Raw genomic sequence first — 17,458 nt, forward strand, 5'->3', positions numbered from 1 at the left:
GTTTTGCATATTACTACATGGTGGCTATCATTTTCATTATTGAAATATAGTCAGGGAGTGATTCAACGCACAGGTTGGTTTAGATAGGTTGAAGTGGAGCTCACTCTTGACTAAGCCTGAGGCATGCCAATTACACCCAATCAGGGTGTAGGAGTATGTCCTATTCCTGGGTCATATCTTGCTTCCAAGATATTTTATTATTAAGATTATTTGCATGATACCTGAAGTCTTTACGTGAATAAATTTGAACATGGGACTTTTCAATCAGCTACTTAAGCACTCTATGTGCTACGCTGTCACATTCTAATTTTTATTTTTTTATGCAGGAATTTCATTTAGGCTTAAAATAGTGTTAACTCATTCGAATACTGAAATTTTGAGTCCCTTGTGCAGGCCAGGAAGGAAGGGGTGTCACAAAGCATGTAGCCACAAATTTTGGTGCTTGGCTGGGATGTCTGATATTTTGTTGTCAATTCCCATGCATTGAAAATTTCACTCATGAGATAACTTCATGAAAACAAATCTAATTAGGGAAAGAAAAAATTATTTTCTATTCTTCTTCTTTGTTCAAATAATGATTCTAATCATAATTTACTGTCAAGCAATAATCATTTTTAGTAATACCTGAGTGGGAATGAATTATTTGAGTTAATGCCTACGTATATGATATGCATTAAAAAATTGTCTGGGGGTAAAAGAAAATTAGAAAAAAAACTTTTTTACTCTTAGTGATCTCCAGCTTTTATAATGAGGTGCAGAGTAAGACACTCCTTTGCACATTATGCTACACCTATTGCAGCATTATTTGTTTTTTAGGATGCTTTCTCTGCATAACTTGTTTACCTGGCTTCCATTGTGAGAATTTGGGGCTATTCCGAGCTCATATTATTTGCAGTCTAGCATATATTATTGTGCCATGTAATCTAATTTTGATTTGGAAAATTAAATGTTTGTAGAATATACAAAATGTCCTACGGTGATCCACCGGGTTAGCTTGAACTTAATCTTTATTTAGCCAATTATTAATGATGAGCTAATATACTGACATGACAAACTCGGTTATCAAATAAATTTTTGCCTTTTTTATCAGACTCCCCATACCGTACAGCCGTGAGTGGTGCGGTACTTAAACTTCAAGAAGGAGGCAAATTGCATATGCTGAAGACACGGTGGTGGAAAGAAAAACATGGAGGAGGATCATGCAAGGTAAAGCATCAAGAATTTGGCATGAAGCTAATTACTTCTAATTTATGCAGCTGGATTTGTATCTGAATGTCATATTTTCATAATCAGTCCTGAAATTAATTTGGAATAAAATTTTCAATCATTATAGGAAGAGAAATCTAGTGCCACAGAGTCTGCAAATGAACTGGGACTTGCCAATGTTGGTGGTGTGTTTGTTGTACTCATCAGCGGAATGGGAGCAGCTGCCATTGTAGCTGTTTTGGAATTTCTCTGGAACACAAAGAAAGTGGCCGTAGAGGAGAGGGTGAGTTTTTGATAACCTGTTTCCATAACATTTATTGCTTCTGTGAAATTCATTTCTACATTAAAGTGGATCTGTTTTAAAACGTTGCGTACAGATGGCGAGAATTCTCGTCATTTTCTTCCTGAACGTTCCGGATGGAATACGAAGATTCTCGCCATTTAGGCGCATCAACCTAAACAATTTTAAAGCATACGATACGTATTCGCTTGCGATACACTTTAAAATTGTTAAGGTTGATGCGCCTAAATGACGAGAATCTTCGTCATCCGTCCGGAACGTTCTGGAAAAAAATGATGAGAATTCTCACCATCCGTACGCAACGTGTTAACAGAAATGGCTGTAGAAAGTTCTTGCTTTTTCAAAGACTGATATGATTACTTGCCATTGCAATTATGTCAATGGAGCATCATTTGAAAATGTCAATTTAATAATATGGTAGTTTCTTGAAGTTTATTTAACAATAAAATTGACTTTACCCACATAATGTTAATGTGAAGAATCCATAAATAGGTACATAAAACTTAAAAAATGAGTTGAAATACTAAAATTCAAGTGTATAAACATCTAAAAAGTAGCCAATTAATATGTGTTACAACCTAATGAAGTAGAATTATGGGATAGTTTCACATACCTCTCTAGTTTTTTTTAAATGGAAAACGCCTGTCTTCCTACTTTTTTGGCTGTGAAAATTAATTTCAAATATACCTACCTTTTAAGCCGTAATTTTGGAAATGAAAATTTTGATGTGAGCAATTCAAGTATGTAATTCCTCGTATGAAACTGGTTGGAAGGTGGAGTTCATTGGTTAGTATTTTTGGTACAGTTATTGGTCGAATAAGTTAGTACACTTTCTGGGGGGTTAGAACACTTCCTTCACTAAGATACCTTTTATTTTTAAGAAACTATTCTCAGTATTCTTGTTTGTGTCTTCAGGCTACCTTCAAATCAGCACTCCAAGAGGAATTGAGATTTGTTCTTAAGTGTCATGGGTCAACGAAGCCTGTCCGAAAGGGTAATGCCAAGGAAGATTCTGGTGGGAAAAGTGGAGGAACCGGTGGAGGAAATTCACAAGGCCCTTATGATAAATATGGAAATGTGAACAAATCAAATAAATCAATGGTGATCTCTCCAGATGAATTGCCTAGCAAGAAATGAAGGCATTTTGACGAGGTGAAAAGTTACAAAATATCTATTCACCACAAATGTACTTCTGTTTTAATAACTAAAATAATTGTATGAATTGTGATAAAGGCCCCATTATTGGTCCAATCAATGTTCACTTCTGGTTCAAGTGAGTATGTTGGTTTTCAAAGGGCTTCATTGTTGAAATTAGCCATGAGGAGTATATTTTACTCATATTAGAGTATGTTGGCTTTTATGTATTATTTAATGTTTTCCTTTGGAATGATGAAAATGTGTTAGGTAGGTGATTTATTTGTGCAATTTTTGCTTTTATCTCAATGAATGCTTTTAAATGACTCATAAAAAAGATGCTTTATATTTCTATTACTTTATTTCATATTGATACTCATGAAAAAAATTTCATGAGAAAAATAGTCCATGTATCAGTAAGTTAAATGGTTGTATAATAAAGTATAATAAAATGAAAAGTACGGATTGTTCATAGGACAGGTAAAAATAGTCTGGGCAGTAGGATAAAGTAGGGAGAGATAATTTGCCATAGCAAACTCTATCTTGTGTTTGAGTTCCGAGGTGAGGTTCATAGGGGGGAAAAGAAAAGTGTTGAGTTTAAAATTTTTAATGTAGATAAGATAATCTTATCATTATGTATCATGTAATGTAGATAAGTTTATTTATTATAAATATTGAACAACCTGGTATCTCGAATGTGAAAGTTTTAGGGTTGACCATTTTCGAGACTGCTTTGTGGAAGTGGATTGTCTCATGAGTTTCATGGGAAAGCAGTGTTGATAGAACAATAAAAAAAATTCAAAACAGTGTGCAAAATTCTCGTTATCATCGGAGAAGGTACCAAGGAGTATTAAATAGGTAATAGGTATTGGAATTCCTGTACTCCTATTGGGGTGATAAGATGACTGATGATATGAATATTAATAATCCTGTTTATGCTGCTGCCTTCAGCAATTGAGAAATGAAACTTGTGGGCAAGGTGGTTAGATATACCAGTATCAATGACTTTGAGTACATTTCTTAGCTAAGGCCTGACGCTGAGGACTGAACAATTAACTTGTTGTCCAGACAAGAGTCAAGTCTGGCTGATCCAAAGCTAGCACACTGTTAAGTGAAAGTCTGTAATAGAGATTTGAAGGTAGTAGAAGCACTAAATGGGATCGATATACACATGGGACTAATGCATTAAATTCTTTTATGGACACAGTTTATATGTAGCAGTGAAATTCCATGAACATTTGAATTGAAACATCAATATTTTTAAAAACTAGATTTGCCATTGTATAAATGACCGTTACACCGTTTTTTTTGAGTGACCTTGAGAAGATGGAGGCAAAGTTGTGGTTTTTAATGCTATAGAGTGACATTTCCTTATTAAACAGCCAGTGTCCTGCGAAGCATAACAGATAGCATTTGTTGACAACATCAGAAGCTTCAACCATATGTCAACTATGCAGCACATGGTTGACATATGGTTGGGGAGCGATTAAGTGCAATGGTCAGTCAACCATTTTTCATGTTCGTTTAGCCAACTGTAGTCAACAACCGTTCCTCAGCCATTGCCCAAACTGTTCCCCAACCATTGGTCCCACCATCCACCAACCGTTGTATATTCATCCGTCCTATTAATATATGTAATGTAACTATAGTAACATTGAGCATTGTATTGGCTTATATATATCAGTGCCAAACTAATTACCTCTCCTGTTCTCTACCCACCTACTTTGTGATCTGGAATAAAAAGTCTTGCATATTTGATACAGGGAAGTTGGAGTGGCAGCTAAAATCTCATTAGAATTCCATGCAAAGCGAAGAAAATTGGTGGAAGAGGAGTACAAAACTCTGGATAAAATGAGATTCTCCACCTTGCACTATATCTTAACGTTGGTCCAATGGATCATAAATCACTGGGTGAATGGCATTGTTTCCCAACGTTGGGCTAGCAGTCGTGAAGTAACCAAACCATTCCTCAACCGTGGCACCATTTCCTAACCTTGGTCCAACCGTCTGTGCAGCATGGAAAAGGATAGCAAGTAATCAGAAAGGTATATATTTTGGGCAGGGAAGGGGCCCTTTGGGCACGCCCTTAAATTCAGCATTGTTCTTCACACATCCCTTGAACTTCTCCACCTCTCATACCACGTTGCTTATCTCCATCTTATGTCCTCATTTACCTTTATCCTTTACCTTTCTCCTTTCTTTATCGTGACTTCATGTATATGAATAATGATTATAATTATATTTCCTTTAATTCGGCAAGGTACCATCCGATTGTTTGGGGGATAAAACCCCCTCAGAGCTCAGAGAAATTTTTAAGTTTAATCCATTTTACTTAATAGATTAGAATTTCTTATTGGATAGTGTTAGGATTAATCAAATATCCCTCAGAAAGCCGTAAAACTCGCCATTTTGAATCATTAATCTTAAAATTTTTCTGATGTAGGGCCCCCGCAACTCCCACTTACCCTGGCGGGTATGCAATACCTCACACCCCCAAGTATAAATTGCGCCTAAAACCCCCCTAGCCTTAATTCTTAGCTGCGCCCCTGGCGGAAGGAAAGCGAAACCGATAAACACAATCTGGGAGCTTCTGCCGTAACGGACGTGTATGTGACGAAAGTTTTTCTGTTTTGCCAACTTTACTTTTAATTTGAAAGACTAACTCGAACTGAGGTAAGTGAAACATGTTTTCAGTGACTACATTCAAACTAGTGGTTTTGAATAGCCCATATCATGCGCCATGTTGTTTTGGGGCAATTCCGTACACCTTGCAAAGGGGCAAAACCGTAAAAGGCGCAAGAACGATAATGCCCATATAATATTGTAACTTTTCTGAAGAACTTTAAAATGAAAATGTTGATATTTTAAGATTTTTCATGTGAATTATGAAGGATCTTTGAATGGGTGAGTTGCCAATCCTTCCAAGTACAGGCGAACCTCGATAGTCCGAACACACGGTAGTCGGAACACCTCATTAATCCGAACGCCCTTCATCCGTCGTGTCGTCAATTTGTCTGTACTAATTATGGATTTTCATATTTTGATGCCACAATAAATCATTGTACCTATCGTAAATAGAAAAGGATTTTTTTAAATTTTGGTTTTATGTTGGCTGACTTTTATTTCAAATAAGATCGGGGGTTTGGTATTATTTAAATTTTGATGTATGATAATACGCTGTGTTTTATTTATTTCGATGATAGAATAAAATTTTAAATTACATTTTTCATCTTTTTTTCCCTAACCAGTTGGGGCAATATCGCACAGAGCGGTATTGCCCCGGCACTCGGGACAATACCGTGCCGTGTAAGTGTTTTGTAAAATGGATATAACACTCAAAGTAAGTGAAGTTTTCCAGATATGAAGCAATGAATTGGTAAGAAATCAAATATCCTTCAAAATAATATGATTTTCTCTTTCATTTAAGTTTTCAATTGAAAGATATGAACTAAAAATGCTTAAGTGTGCGCTATTACCCCGCTCTCCCCTACGTTTATGGGCTCGTTCAAAATCATTTTACCGTCGATTGCGATGGTTTAAAAAATTAAAGGACCCATATTTTTCCGTTTTTCGATACCTTGCCTACTTCTCTAGCTGTTCGCGGCGAAAAATCAACGCAAGCAGGTCACCGCTTCTCCACTACTCCGTCCTTCCTTGCTTAGGTCTTACGTGTTTCGCAGTTGTTTACTCTCTTGCGAGCGAATCTTTTCCTCAATGAGTGGTTCATCTTGAACGAAATAAAGAACCGGAACTTAAATGCTGCCAACTTTATGAAAGTGGGCCAGTCCTTACATGCAGTGAGGGGGGGTTTCGGGGGATAAAACCCCCAGAGCTCAGAAATCTTTTTAAGTTAAACCCATTTTACTTAATTGCATTAATATTACTTATAGAATTTTGTAAGGAATTATAAAATATCCCTCAGAAAGTCGTAAAATTCACTATTTATCCTAATTTTTCTCTGGGAGGGCCCCTGCACCTCCGGCTTACCCTGGCGGGTTATCCATACCCCCAGACACCCTAGTATTAGTTGCGCCTAAAACCCCTCCTAACCTTAATTCCTAGCTGCGCCCCTGCTTACATGTACCTGATATCCAGCTTTATTCCATGGACCGAAAGGATTTTCTAAATAAATCTCACTGTCTTTTATATTTGGCAGTTGAAGATATTCATAAAATTTATGATAAAATGCAATTTTAACTTAAATTTTTATCGAGTCTTGTGACTGAATTGTACAACTGGGCCGGCATTTTGCAAAATTTTCTGTTTCACATCGAAATACCATTGATACTGTTATCTTACGTTGCCTATAATCATAATGTGTGTGTTTGATTTGAGAAATTGAAAAACGCATCGAAACAAAGACTTATTCATGTAGTTTTGTTGAGGCACGTCCTTTTATGACTTGCATTCTGTAATATTTTGCTGATTCCTAGAGTTTAGAATGCTGTGAACGAATTATCCTTCAATCTATTAAGGTCACTCTGTACGTGTAGTATTCCTGTGAATCAGTGTGCAGCTGTGCACCCTTCAATAAATATCCTTAAGCTGCCCTCACGTAATCCATTCGGGATATGAAACAATATCACCATGCGATTATTACGATCCCAATAGGGTGGTTTCCTTCATCAAAGAAAACGAAAGGCATTGATTGCGATTCGTTACCCACCATTAGTGTATTCATAATATACAAATTATTTTGTTTTAGAAATACCGGGTTAGACGAATGGCAATGGTCCATTTTTATCCTCATTTGAAAAGGGCCAGATTGGCGCCCATGCGATGCCACTCCGCGTGACGTCACAGGGACCTAGTTTCTATACGAGGAGATAGGAGTTATACGTCGTCTGAGGTTACCATTGCATGCATGAGGCGCAGAGCTCAGGGAAACATGTCTTAACAATCACTTATTAAAACTGGCTAAGGTCGGAAAGTTTTCCTCGTTTGATAAGTTATTAATAATCCTTATTTAAGCCAAGCGCTACCAGCCAGCAGGGTACTAGGCTAGCCGCTAGCAGCCTGCGTCGTATCAGAGCTAAGCCTCGCCTCAAGGTCACCTCGCAGGGCGGGAGGGGGAACCAGAAATACGTCACGCGGAGAGACTTCCCGACATTCATACTTAAGCGTCGCGTTTTCGCGCGCTTGAAAATTTTCACTTTTCATTTAATCGCGAAAAATAGATATCGTCATTTAAAAATCTAAAAGCGTGAAATACGTACTCCAGGAGTAATAATCTTTCGATTTAGGCAATAAAAAAATAATAGGAAACCACCCTATTATCTCTTATGAATAATATGGTCATCCATCCGTCCGTTTTCCCACAGCTTTCAATCTCTCCTCAAATTTTTTACAATATTTTACAATATATTTTTACACTCTCAATCAATCGGGACACCAAAATAGCATATTTGGAGCTCAACAAACCGCTACAAAAACCGAAAACCACACAAGAAGTTAACTTAGAAAAATTTTAATTTTATCAAAGCGGAAAAGGTAGTGCGGGATTGGCGTTACCACGTGTTCTCACTCCACTATAACTTCCTCCGGTAGATTTCTTGAGGCAAGAAGAACATATGTTTCATTGCGATGCGAAGAACATGATCTTAGAACTACACTATTGTTCCAGGTCCGCCAGAGGGGATGAAGTGAGAGACACCTTGCCGAACGAATGTGTGTCGGAATTCGCTTTTACCTCGAACAGTATAGGACTTAAATATATGCCGGGTCGAACTCAAGCAGGGAAATCACTCGCAGACCACTCCCTAATAAGGTTTTAATATTCTTCTTAAGTTTAATGGTCGGTGTCTTAACACCTCCCGCCTCTCACTTAATGAAGCGGCTTGCGAGCAGTATTATATTACTTTATTTATTAAAGTATTCTACCGATTAAAATAGGTAGGTATGTATATAATATTTAAAAAGTATTCAATCAGTCCTGCCTTTCTTTATGGACTTCCCTCATCAGTTCATAATAAGGTATACTTCCTTTCATTATATCTAAAAAATCCTATTCTTTGTCTTCCTCTCCCTCGCTTACCCAACATTCTGCCCTCTAACACCGTTTTCAACATCCCCTTCCCGCTCAGCACACGTTCCATCCATACCTTTTGTCTCCCCCGTAGCTCATCTAAAAGCTCTCTCTCCTCACCCACCATGTCCAGTACTCCATCGTTCCTCCTCATCTCCGTCCACTTCATTTTCTTCTTTCTTCTCCACACCCACATCTCAAACGTCTCCTCTCGTCCTCCATCCTAAGCGTCCACGTTTCCGCACCGTAGAACGCTACAGTCTAGGTCAGACTCTTTGCGGGAAGTATGTTATTACGGTTGGGATCGGTTTGCATGATATGCTATTGATCATCCCTAATATCATCACTGACGTTCTCCATTCCGAGCTTAATGCTCCTGCAGGGGAAGACTTAGATCGTTATTTTTTGGGGGGTGGGGGAGTCATCACTTTTTTCGCGGCGCCTTGGCGGTATGCAATACCTCTCAGCGATGATGCGTCTGAGATCTAATATGAGTAGAGAAGTGGCTTTTCGCTATTCATCAATCATTTTAAAGCATTATTAGTTAAATTGGTGAAATAAAAACTTCAATTGGAGAGCCACCGTAAAGATTACCTTCTTTTAAAAGTTTCCTGGAATCACCGATGATGCGGCCACTCTCCTCCCTAGAGAGAGCCACTTGGCCCACTAGTAAATTTGAACTAACCTAGGATTCTCTCAAATGAGTAACCTACGTCAGCTTGTTTCGTTAAACGCGTCGTCACTCGCTCGTGTTGTGCCGCAGAAGTTACTAATATTCCACGCATTCCAGTGCAATATGGACTACGAGAAAAAATATGAATTCTGTTTGCGTTTGTGTGACCTATATTGTCGCAGGAAACGCTAACGTGTCAATGCAGTAACAGTTGATGTACGATAAAAAAAGAAATTAAAAGAAGGAAGCCGGAAGCACCAAAAGTTCTTGATGGTGAATCATTACGAGGAATCTTTTCGTATTTTGATTTCTAAAATTGAAGAAAATTGAACTGATCGTGCTTTCCTTACAAAGTACCTTCAGCTTAATTTCATTGAAGCAAATCCAGATGTACTTACTAAATATTTTTGACGGTATCGCATTCCTAGTCACAACTTATCTGAATTCTTTTCTCATATCTGGTTGTAATCTCTGGAATTTCCTGCTGCCATCTATAAAAGATTCCTCTGCTCTATCCACTTTCAAAGGAAAGCCTTTTAATTATTACCGCAGAAAGAACTTGCGTCGGTAAATTAATTTATTTTTATGGCGTGCTATCACGTTATCTGGAAGTTTTTGTCTGATTTCTCTCTTCCTCTTGTACGTTTCTATATTCATTGTGTACTTAGGGCAATATTTGATTCGGTGTATTTTTTTGCATTTTGTTTCCAAGACAATTGTATCAGGTGTATTTTTTTGTTGTTTGAGCGGAAATTGATGTTTGTGTTTTTATGTGGTCTTATCGGAAAACCCAGGGCAGAATTAACCTATTTATTAATTAATTCATACCATTGAGTTACGCGCGTGCTATACCAGTGTAGGGTAGCCTTCCATGAGTATCTTTTACGAGCTTTCCCACTGCTTGCACCCTGCCAGTTGAAAATTAGCGTCGTAAGTAAGCTAGCATTGGGAGAAAGGCATTATGGGCGCAGATGTTTATTTGCGAGGGGCGTCAGAAGGAGAAGTGGGGGAGGGGTCCCATATATAATATCATCCCAGCCGCACCCGGAAGCCACTCCTACCGAGGAAGCGATTTCACGCGCGTCCGCAAACTCAAACCCGCCTGCTCGTGGAGGGGAGATTTCCCGCGCGGAGAGAAGCCCCCATCACCCTCCCACTCATCGCTCTCACAAGATGCTCTTCTTCTCCATGCTCCTTACGAGCCGGAAGCGAGCACTCCATTCAGGCCTCCGCTGAGCGGACAATGAGCGTGCCAAAGGCTTATAGAAATAGTGCGCGTTGGTCCCGACAGACGGAGGCAGCGTCGCCGGACGTGGCCGGATGTGTGTACCACTCGATGGCACTCCACGCGATTATGCCTTTACAAACGCGTCCAAGTTTTCTACGCACTCACGTGCGTTTGTGTGTGTGTGTACGGAGTAGGTACACACACGCGTTGGTCCCGTCAAGTGTACGTGTGTCTGTTCTCCCGCGTTCCTTCATTCATCTCTGACTCGCAGAATTCAATTCACAACGCGCTCATATATCGGGTATGACAAAGTTTCCCGCCCGTTTTCCACCAATCAGGTATCTTATCCGTCCAAATCACGCATTCACTATTTTCGCGCGCAACACCAGCGATCATCTCGGCTACGATTTTTAACGATTAGGGAGACAGTAGCGTAAGCCATCATGTACTGTATCATTCCGTCTTTTTCGTCGCTATTTCCATGTTGTTCAGAGTTTTCTATTATGATTAACTTGTGGGTACACAATACGTGTTTGATGTATAGCATTGATTTTGTGGAGACAATTATGAATTATCCGAAGTATTGAACAAAATAATATCACAACCCTTACTACGTGCCTCAGTTGCTACGCTTGGCTATGGAAATTAAATTTGGCGCCAAATTTCCTCGTTAAGCCTTGTTGACAACAACTTAACTTGACTTAAATTATGGAGGTGAAAATTCAAAGGGAGCGTCTTATGGGTCACAACAACTCAAAATAGCGCAACTCAGCTTAATATAGTCAGTTCAGGAATGTTCAAATTACTCTTGGAAACAACTAGTGGTAAGGAAGCTACCTTGACTATTAAGAGATAAAACTAGCTTGAGTCCTCAAAAATCGATTTCATAATTGATGCGCTGTGCTTTGAATTACTTAAAATTTCATTAATTGATCTATCACAAAATAATTAAAGTTATTCTGAACAGAGATTTTCTTTCCTTGTTTAGAAACTGGAAACATTGTGTTTATTACGAGTGTTGATCAGACCAGTGGCCAAGCGAGGGGGGGGTTTCGGGGATAACCCCCCCCCCCCCAGAGCTTAGAGAAACTTTGAAGTTTAATCCATTTTACTTCATTTAATTAATATACTTATAGAAGAGTGTGAGCCATAAAACTCACCATTTAACCATTTATCTTAAACCATTTATCTTAAAAAAATTCTGGGGAAGGGCCCCCGCACCTCCCGCTTAACTTGGCGGGTATACCACACACACCAGGTCTAGTTGCGCCCCCCCCATCCTTAATTCCTAGCTGCGCCCCTGGAGCGGACATTATAAACTGGGAAATAGAAAAAAGTAATACTCAGTGCCTTACTCTGTGCCTATAGTCTACTTGCGATGCTGTGGAAAGCAACAAGTTCGAGGTTAATTTACCAATTTCCATAATTTAAGTGGAAACTACTAGATTTTTGAACTAGAGGGAAGAATGTGCCATTTCGTGGTGTAGTAACAATTGTTGAGTCGTAGATTGGGTCTCTGTAATGTGGTTCCTGATGTATTTAATGATAATCCCTCCTTCGACCAACATCCCGCCACCGCAGACGCATGACAAAAGAAGCCGGATCGCGCATCTCCTCTGTCGATTTTCAAAATGAGTTCTCGCCTGACTGAGATCAAGGAGCGCCGCCTTTGAAGTGAGCTCACTTCCTCACAAATAATTCGTCCCCACTTCGCCTCGTGGTCGAGAATCACTCATGTGGAATCCTTCATTTCTCCACACAGTGTGCGGTTGGAGATAACACTCCCCTTGGTGGCGAATTCCGGAAACTTTTATGTTTGTGCATTGTAAGTGTTGGAATTACTTGTACAGCATTTTGTACATGGAATGAAGTCAGTGCTTTTCTTGTTGACATAGTTTTGCGTCCCTCAAAACTGCAATGTATTCATATCACTTAAAAATGCGCCTGTCGGTGAGTATCAATGGTCTGAAAGTGGATTGAAAAACGGAAACTGAAATTCATTGCCTAAGAAAGAAAACATGTTGATATCAATTTTTGAATCATATTATTTAGTTTTTACTTATACCAAAGGTTGCATACACACGTGAACTTCGAAAAAGTTACACAGTAAAATCTTTTGGTGAATTATTTCTCTTGCCTCGACACTATTTTCTTGAGTTCCTTGTGGAAAATTTTAAGTTATAAGCCTTAAATTATAATGCTGCCAATTATTTTTACCATTTGTCCTTTCTCTCCTGTGAAGCACTAGTTATGCATCGTAATTATCCATGGACGTATTGCACTCTAAATATTAGATAAATATATCCAAATTGACTGATCTACCGTTATCTGTACGTGAAGAGAATGCACATATATTATTGTTTTCTTCTTGGTATATTAAGGAATTTATTTCCTGTAACTGCCCTAAAACCAATATTAAATTATAAAGTGTACTCGAGGTTACGTCTTACGTAAAGGATATATTTTACTGTCGAACGTATTCCAGTGGACCGGATTCATTGGAAAGAGGATTCGCTCCGTGTCCATTTTTATGTCTAAATTAATGAGTATTGTCAGGCATTGCAAAAAAAGACTCAGGTTTAATTTGGTGGATTTTTAAAGTCATCACGATAGAAGAATACACAAAGTTTTGCGATTTTCCATACTTCAATCAGACTTACTTAGACCTATATTTCAAAGGATGACTCTGAGAATGACGGTTATCTGTTGAAACCCAAGTCAGTGTAAATTTGATTAATGCGTGGAGAATTTCAAAATTGTGTGCGCTCTTCTATTATTAAAATGAGTATTGGTGTCTTGCGGTAGGCACTTCAAGTGCCACACTCCGTCCGTCGTATGGGACGTTGAGCCGAAGGCCCCTTTGGGCCTTGCGGAAGAAGTAATGTCGACGTAGGACTAACATTGACGCTGTGTTTCTTTCTTGTCGAACGCACGTATTGAAATTTATTATTTTGTGAAAGATCTGCTTGAGACGACAAATTCGAAAAAAACACAAACTCTAAATAATTCTGTTTTCATTTAAACCACATTCAAAACCGCACCATTCATTTATGATAACCGTGTATTTTTATTGTCAAACGACGCGCAAATACTTGCATTGTTGACATTTTTTGTTCGTCGTCTGGATTCCACTGACTGTTGCTTTCTACCGTGTCGCAAAATGAGCAAATTACGACGATTCAAAGAACATAGTTAGAACGCAGGTTTATTATTCGAGAGAATCTCACCGTGTTGGTAGCGGGAACAAGGATAGCATATGTGTGCCACCGTGATTGAATCTCCTCCCTGGAATCTTATGTCCATTCACATCCAGAACCTATGGTGAGGGGAAAGAGAAGAATGAAAAAAATATAACCGGGCGGAATTATTGTATGGATTTGCTGCGGTGTGGAAATTCTCCCCACCGATTCAAGCGTGATTGCCCTCTGCCGTAACCAATTATTTTTTTGCGCGGTTCTCTGCGGGTTGGACGCCTCATATCAGTCCACTCCTCATCGCTCCCGACAATGGTATCCAATAAAATGGGACGCCATAGAAATCGTGGCTATCAATGCGAGATGAATTGTGGACCTAGGCACAATAAAAGCGTAAGTTTTCATTCGATGTTATTGCATAATCCTCACTTCCAAGAGCCTCTTCTATATTGTCATCTAATCAAAAGTTACATTCGATTCCTCTAGAGCTAAGAAATTATAAGAAGAATATATATTATTCTACGCTGTTCTGACACGGAACAGCTATGCACTGACAAACAAGCCCAACGGAGGAAGTAATTATTGTGGAGATTATTATGGTGAATGTGAAGTATCTGATAGCGTCAACCCAGAAAGTTTTGAAAACACCATATAGGAAGTGTTGGTCTATGATGAGAGGCATTTTATAACATTGACTGCAATAATTGAGTCTAGTGTGCTTGCATCGGAATTTAATTTCGTTGTATTGCACTCAATAGTAGATTTTTCATGACATGATGCGTACTGTAGCGGCGATAAATTCAGCTAGTCATACGTTCGTAATTTTAAGGAAAAGATCTAAATGTTTCTGTTAAATCACTACATAGAGTAATTTTGTGCGGAGTCACGCGCACGGGTGCAAATTTATAAACACCAACGATGAAGTTCACCACGAAAAAATCATTTCGCTTAACCGAGATTCTAATCCGGATCTCCCGATTGCCGGTCAGATATGCTATCAGTTACAACACCAAGCCGTTTTCTTTCAAGGCGAATGGATTAACCCAGTCCGAGATATTCCTCGAAAGAAGATGGCTTGGTGGCTTAAACGGTAGATGGCCTGACCGGAAATTGGGAGATTTGGGTCAGAATCTTGGCAAAGCAAAATGATTTTTCATGGCGATTTCAGCCTAGATAAATATTAGTTTCTTCTGGTTTATTTTCCATCATAAAGACCACTTTTATTCATATTTTTATGACCTGAAAGGCTTCAACTATCGAGGCCATCGCTAAATTTTTGTTTAGTGTTTTTATAAAATTTAGATATTAGGCCATGTATATTACGTGACTTCTACACATAATACATACGGCTTTTAGCACCAGATCACCTCCCCGCCAGATCCATTGCTGCCACAGCAGGTCATTGGATTCGTGAATTTCCCACGAAAAAAACCCCCTCCCACTATCCGCATTCAGCGGATAATCTCTCTCGTGTCGGGTGTTTAGTCAGAAATAAATATCTCCGCGGCAATCACGATTCATCGGATACCATTGAGAGAGCCGCCGCTCCTGAATGTTTTCCTCTCTGCCATTTCGACCGCGCGTGCTTTTCCTCCAGCCCCAGGCACCCGATGCGACCAATTTCGCTGTTTTCTCAGAATACTTCGGAGATTGTGGCGTGAGCTTATGGAGGTTCCTCCGTGAAATGCTGCAAATGATCTTCATGAAAATAATGGCTGTTTCCGGGGTAACTAGGATGAATTCATCCATCGTGGAGGAGAGAAAAGAGAGCACTTAATTTCGAGTAAAATGCTTGAATTGGTTATTTTTGAAGACACGACGCCATTGCGCACGACGCCACAGGAGTTAGTCGTTAAAAAGTGTAAGTAACGGGGGCGTATTTAACGAGGTGACCCAGGGGGCCCGCCCCTCCGAAGTCATGGCATAGTTACAAATTCATCATAGTCTTACCAGTGGAATTGGTAAACTCCAATTATCAATATCTCATCTAGCGTTTTTTTTGTGCTATGCTGCCTTTGCCTATCGTATTATTCATGTCCTGAGTTCAACGTAAAAGTGGAATTGTCGGAACAATTTTCTCTATAACAACTTTAGAAAAAACTTTTGGGACAATATCTTGCTCACATTCTAAGGTGAGAAAATACTAGATAATTTATTTAGCTCATTCAATATCTCTTAATAAAATATACAATTGTTTTTTGATGGGCTGAAATTAAGATACCACACAATATGATTAATATATTGGGTTATCTGTGGAAGGAAAAACGCCAAGAAAGAATATCATCGCATTAGAGGACTTAAGTTTTCAGATGAGTGTCATTTGGAGCTTTTCCCAAGGCCTTTGTGATTATCTATTTAAGTAATTAAATCAATTTAGTACCTTAACACTTTCATATTCCAAGCACTGAGCATGTTTTTGGTACATCCCCCATTTAAGCATAAAGTATATTCTTTTTATTGCGTTGGAAATTACCTTTTTGACCGATGTATTTATCCAGCAAGCGACAAAAACTTCACTTTCTCGATTTAATGATTTTAAACGGTCGAGTGATCAAAGAAGTTCATCATTTCATTCGGAACTCATTTGTCAGTCGAGTTTTTTTCTTCATTTTTTTAGTCGTCGTATGGTATGTAAGGAGTCTTTCCCCAGTACGGATGTACCCGTTTCGTTACGATTCCGCCGGTGAATTCTGATGGGATTCTTTCGCTCTTTGGAGTAGCTTGTTTCTTTATGAAAAGAGATCACAGTGATGTGACCGCACGCTCCACGCGTGTAGGGAATATTTTAACCTGCTTAGGCGCGTCAGGTGTTGCTGCCGCATGGAAGCAGGTTTTGAATGTCGACTCGCTTTTTTAACTACTGATTCCTTCCCTTTGTATACATGGAGAGTGCCTAGCGAAACCATAGTCACATTGGAGGTCCTGGTTTTTGTATTTTTACACGCTTTTATTTAACTCACTCTGTCTGTTTGTATGTTTAGTTCAAATCTTGCAATCGAAAATTCGACCACTTTCCGACTTCCAATCGATCTGAAACTTTACAGGTAGTCGTATTCCCGGTGACAATACAATATTTTACCACTTTCGAATATCTAAAGTGTGTATTTTGATCATTATAAACATATTAATTTTAGATATGGAATTTTCAACATGGCGGATTTTTTTCGGAAAAAAAAGGTCTAAAAAGATGTTGATGCGTCATATAAGCAGCATTGCTGCTCAAAGCCTCTCACATCACGTGCCAAACCTCACCTTCTCGCTGGTGGACCTGTTAACTGATAAATCAGTAACTAACGAGGTGGGCTTTTACAGTTAAACAAAACTTATGAAAGTGGTCAAGTATACGATTGCAAGATGTGAAGACTAAAAAGTAGAAAATAAATACTTCTTTAAAAATTACTATTAAAAAACACGCTTTTATTTCGCTTGGAACAAGTAATAAAAAAAATATTTCAAAAAATGGACTAAAAAGTAAAAAATAAATTTTTATATGAATAGTTCAAAGAACCTGGGTAATCCATAATATTTTCACTAATAAATTTTTGAAATGATAATTCAAAGAACCTGGGTAATCTATAATGTTTTCACTAAAAATAAAAGCGTGGGGGCCTCACCATAACATATTACTCCACTCCTATGCTTTTATTTTTAGTGAAAACATTATAGATTACCCAGATTCTTTGAACTATCGTTTAAA

At 38.6% G+C, this 17,458-nt stretch overlaps 1 protein-coding gene across 2 annotated transcripts in view; it reads left to right on the forward strand.

The window, feature by feature from the left end:
- The window catches only part of LOC124165648 (glutamate receptor ionotropic, kainate 2-like), a 33,655-nt gene extending 30,666 nt beyond the window's left edge, over positions 1–2,989 (forward strand). For both annotated transcript variants that reach the window (XM_046543121.1, XM_046543120.1), the window contains exons 15-17: positions 1,091–1,206; positions 1,334–1,489; positions 2,423–2,989. In XM_046543121.1, coding sequence (XP_046399077.1) covers positions 1,091–1,206; positions 1,334–1,489; positions 2,423–2,644 — 494 coding nt within the window. In that variant the 3' untranslated portion in view covers positions 2,645–2,989. The remainder of the gene's footprint in view (positions 1–1,090; positions 1,207–1,333; positions 1,490–2,422) is intronic.
- The last annotated feature ends 14,469 nt before the right edge of the window (positions 2,990–17,458 follow it).

This window comes from Ischnura elegans, chromosome 9 (genome assembly GCF_921293095.1).
Source record: "Ischnura elegans chromosome 9, ioIscEleg1.1, whole genome shotgun sequence".
NCBI lineage: Eukaryota > Metazoa > Arthropoda > Insecta > Odonata > Coenagrionidae > Ischnura > Ischnura elegans.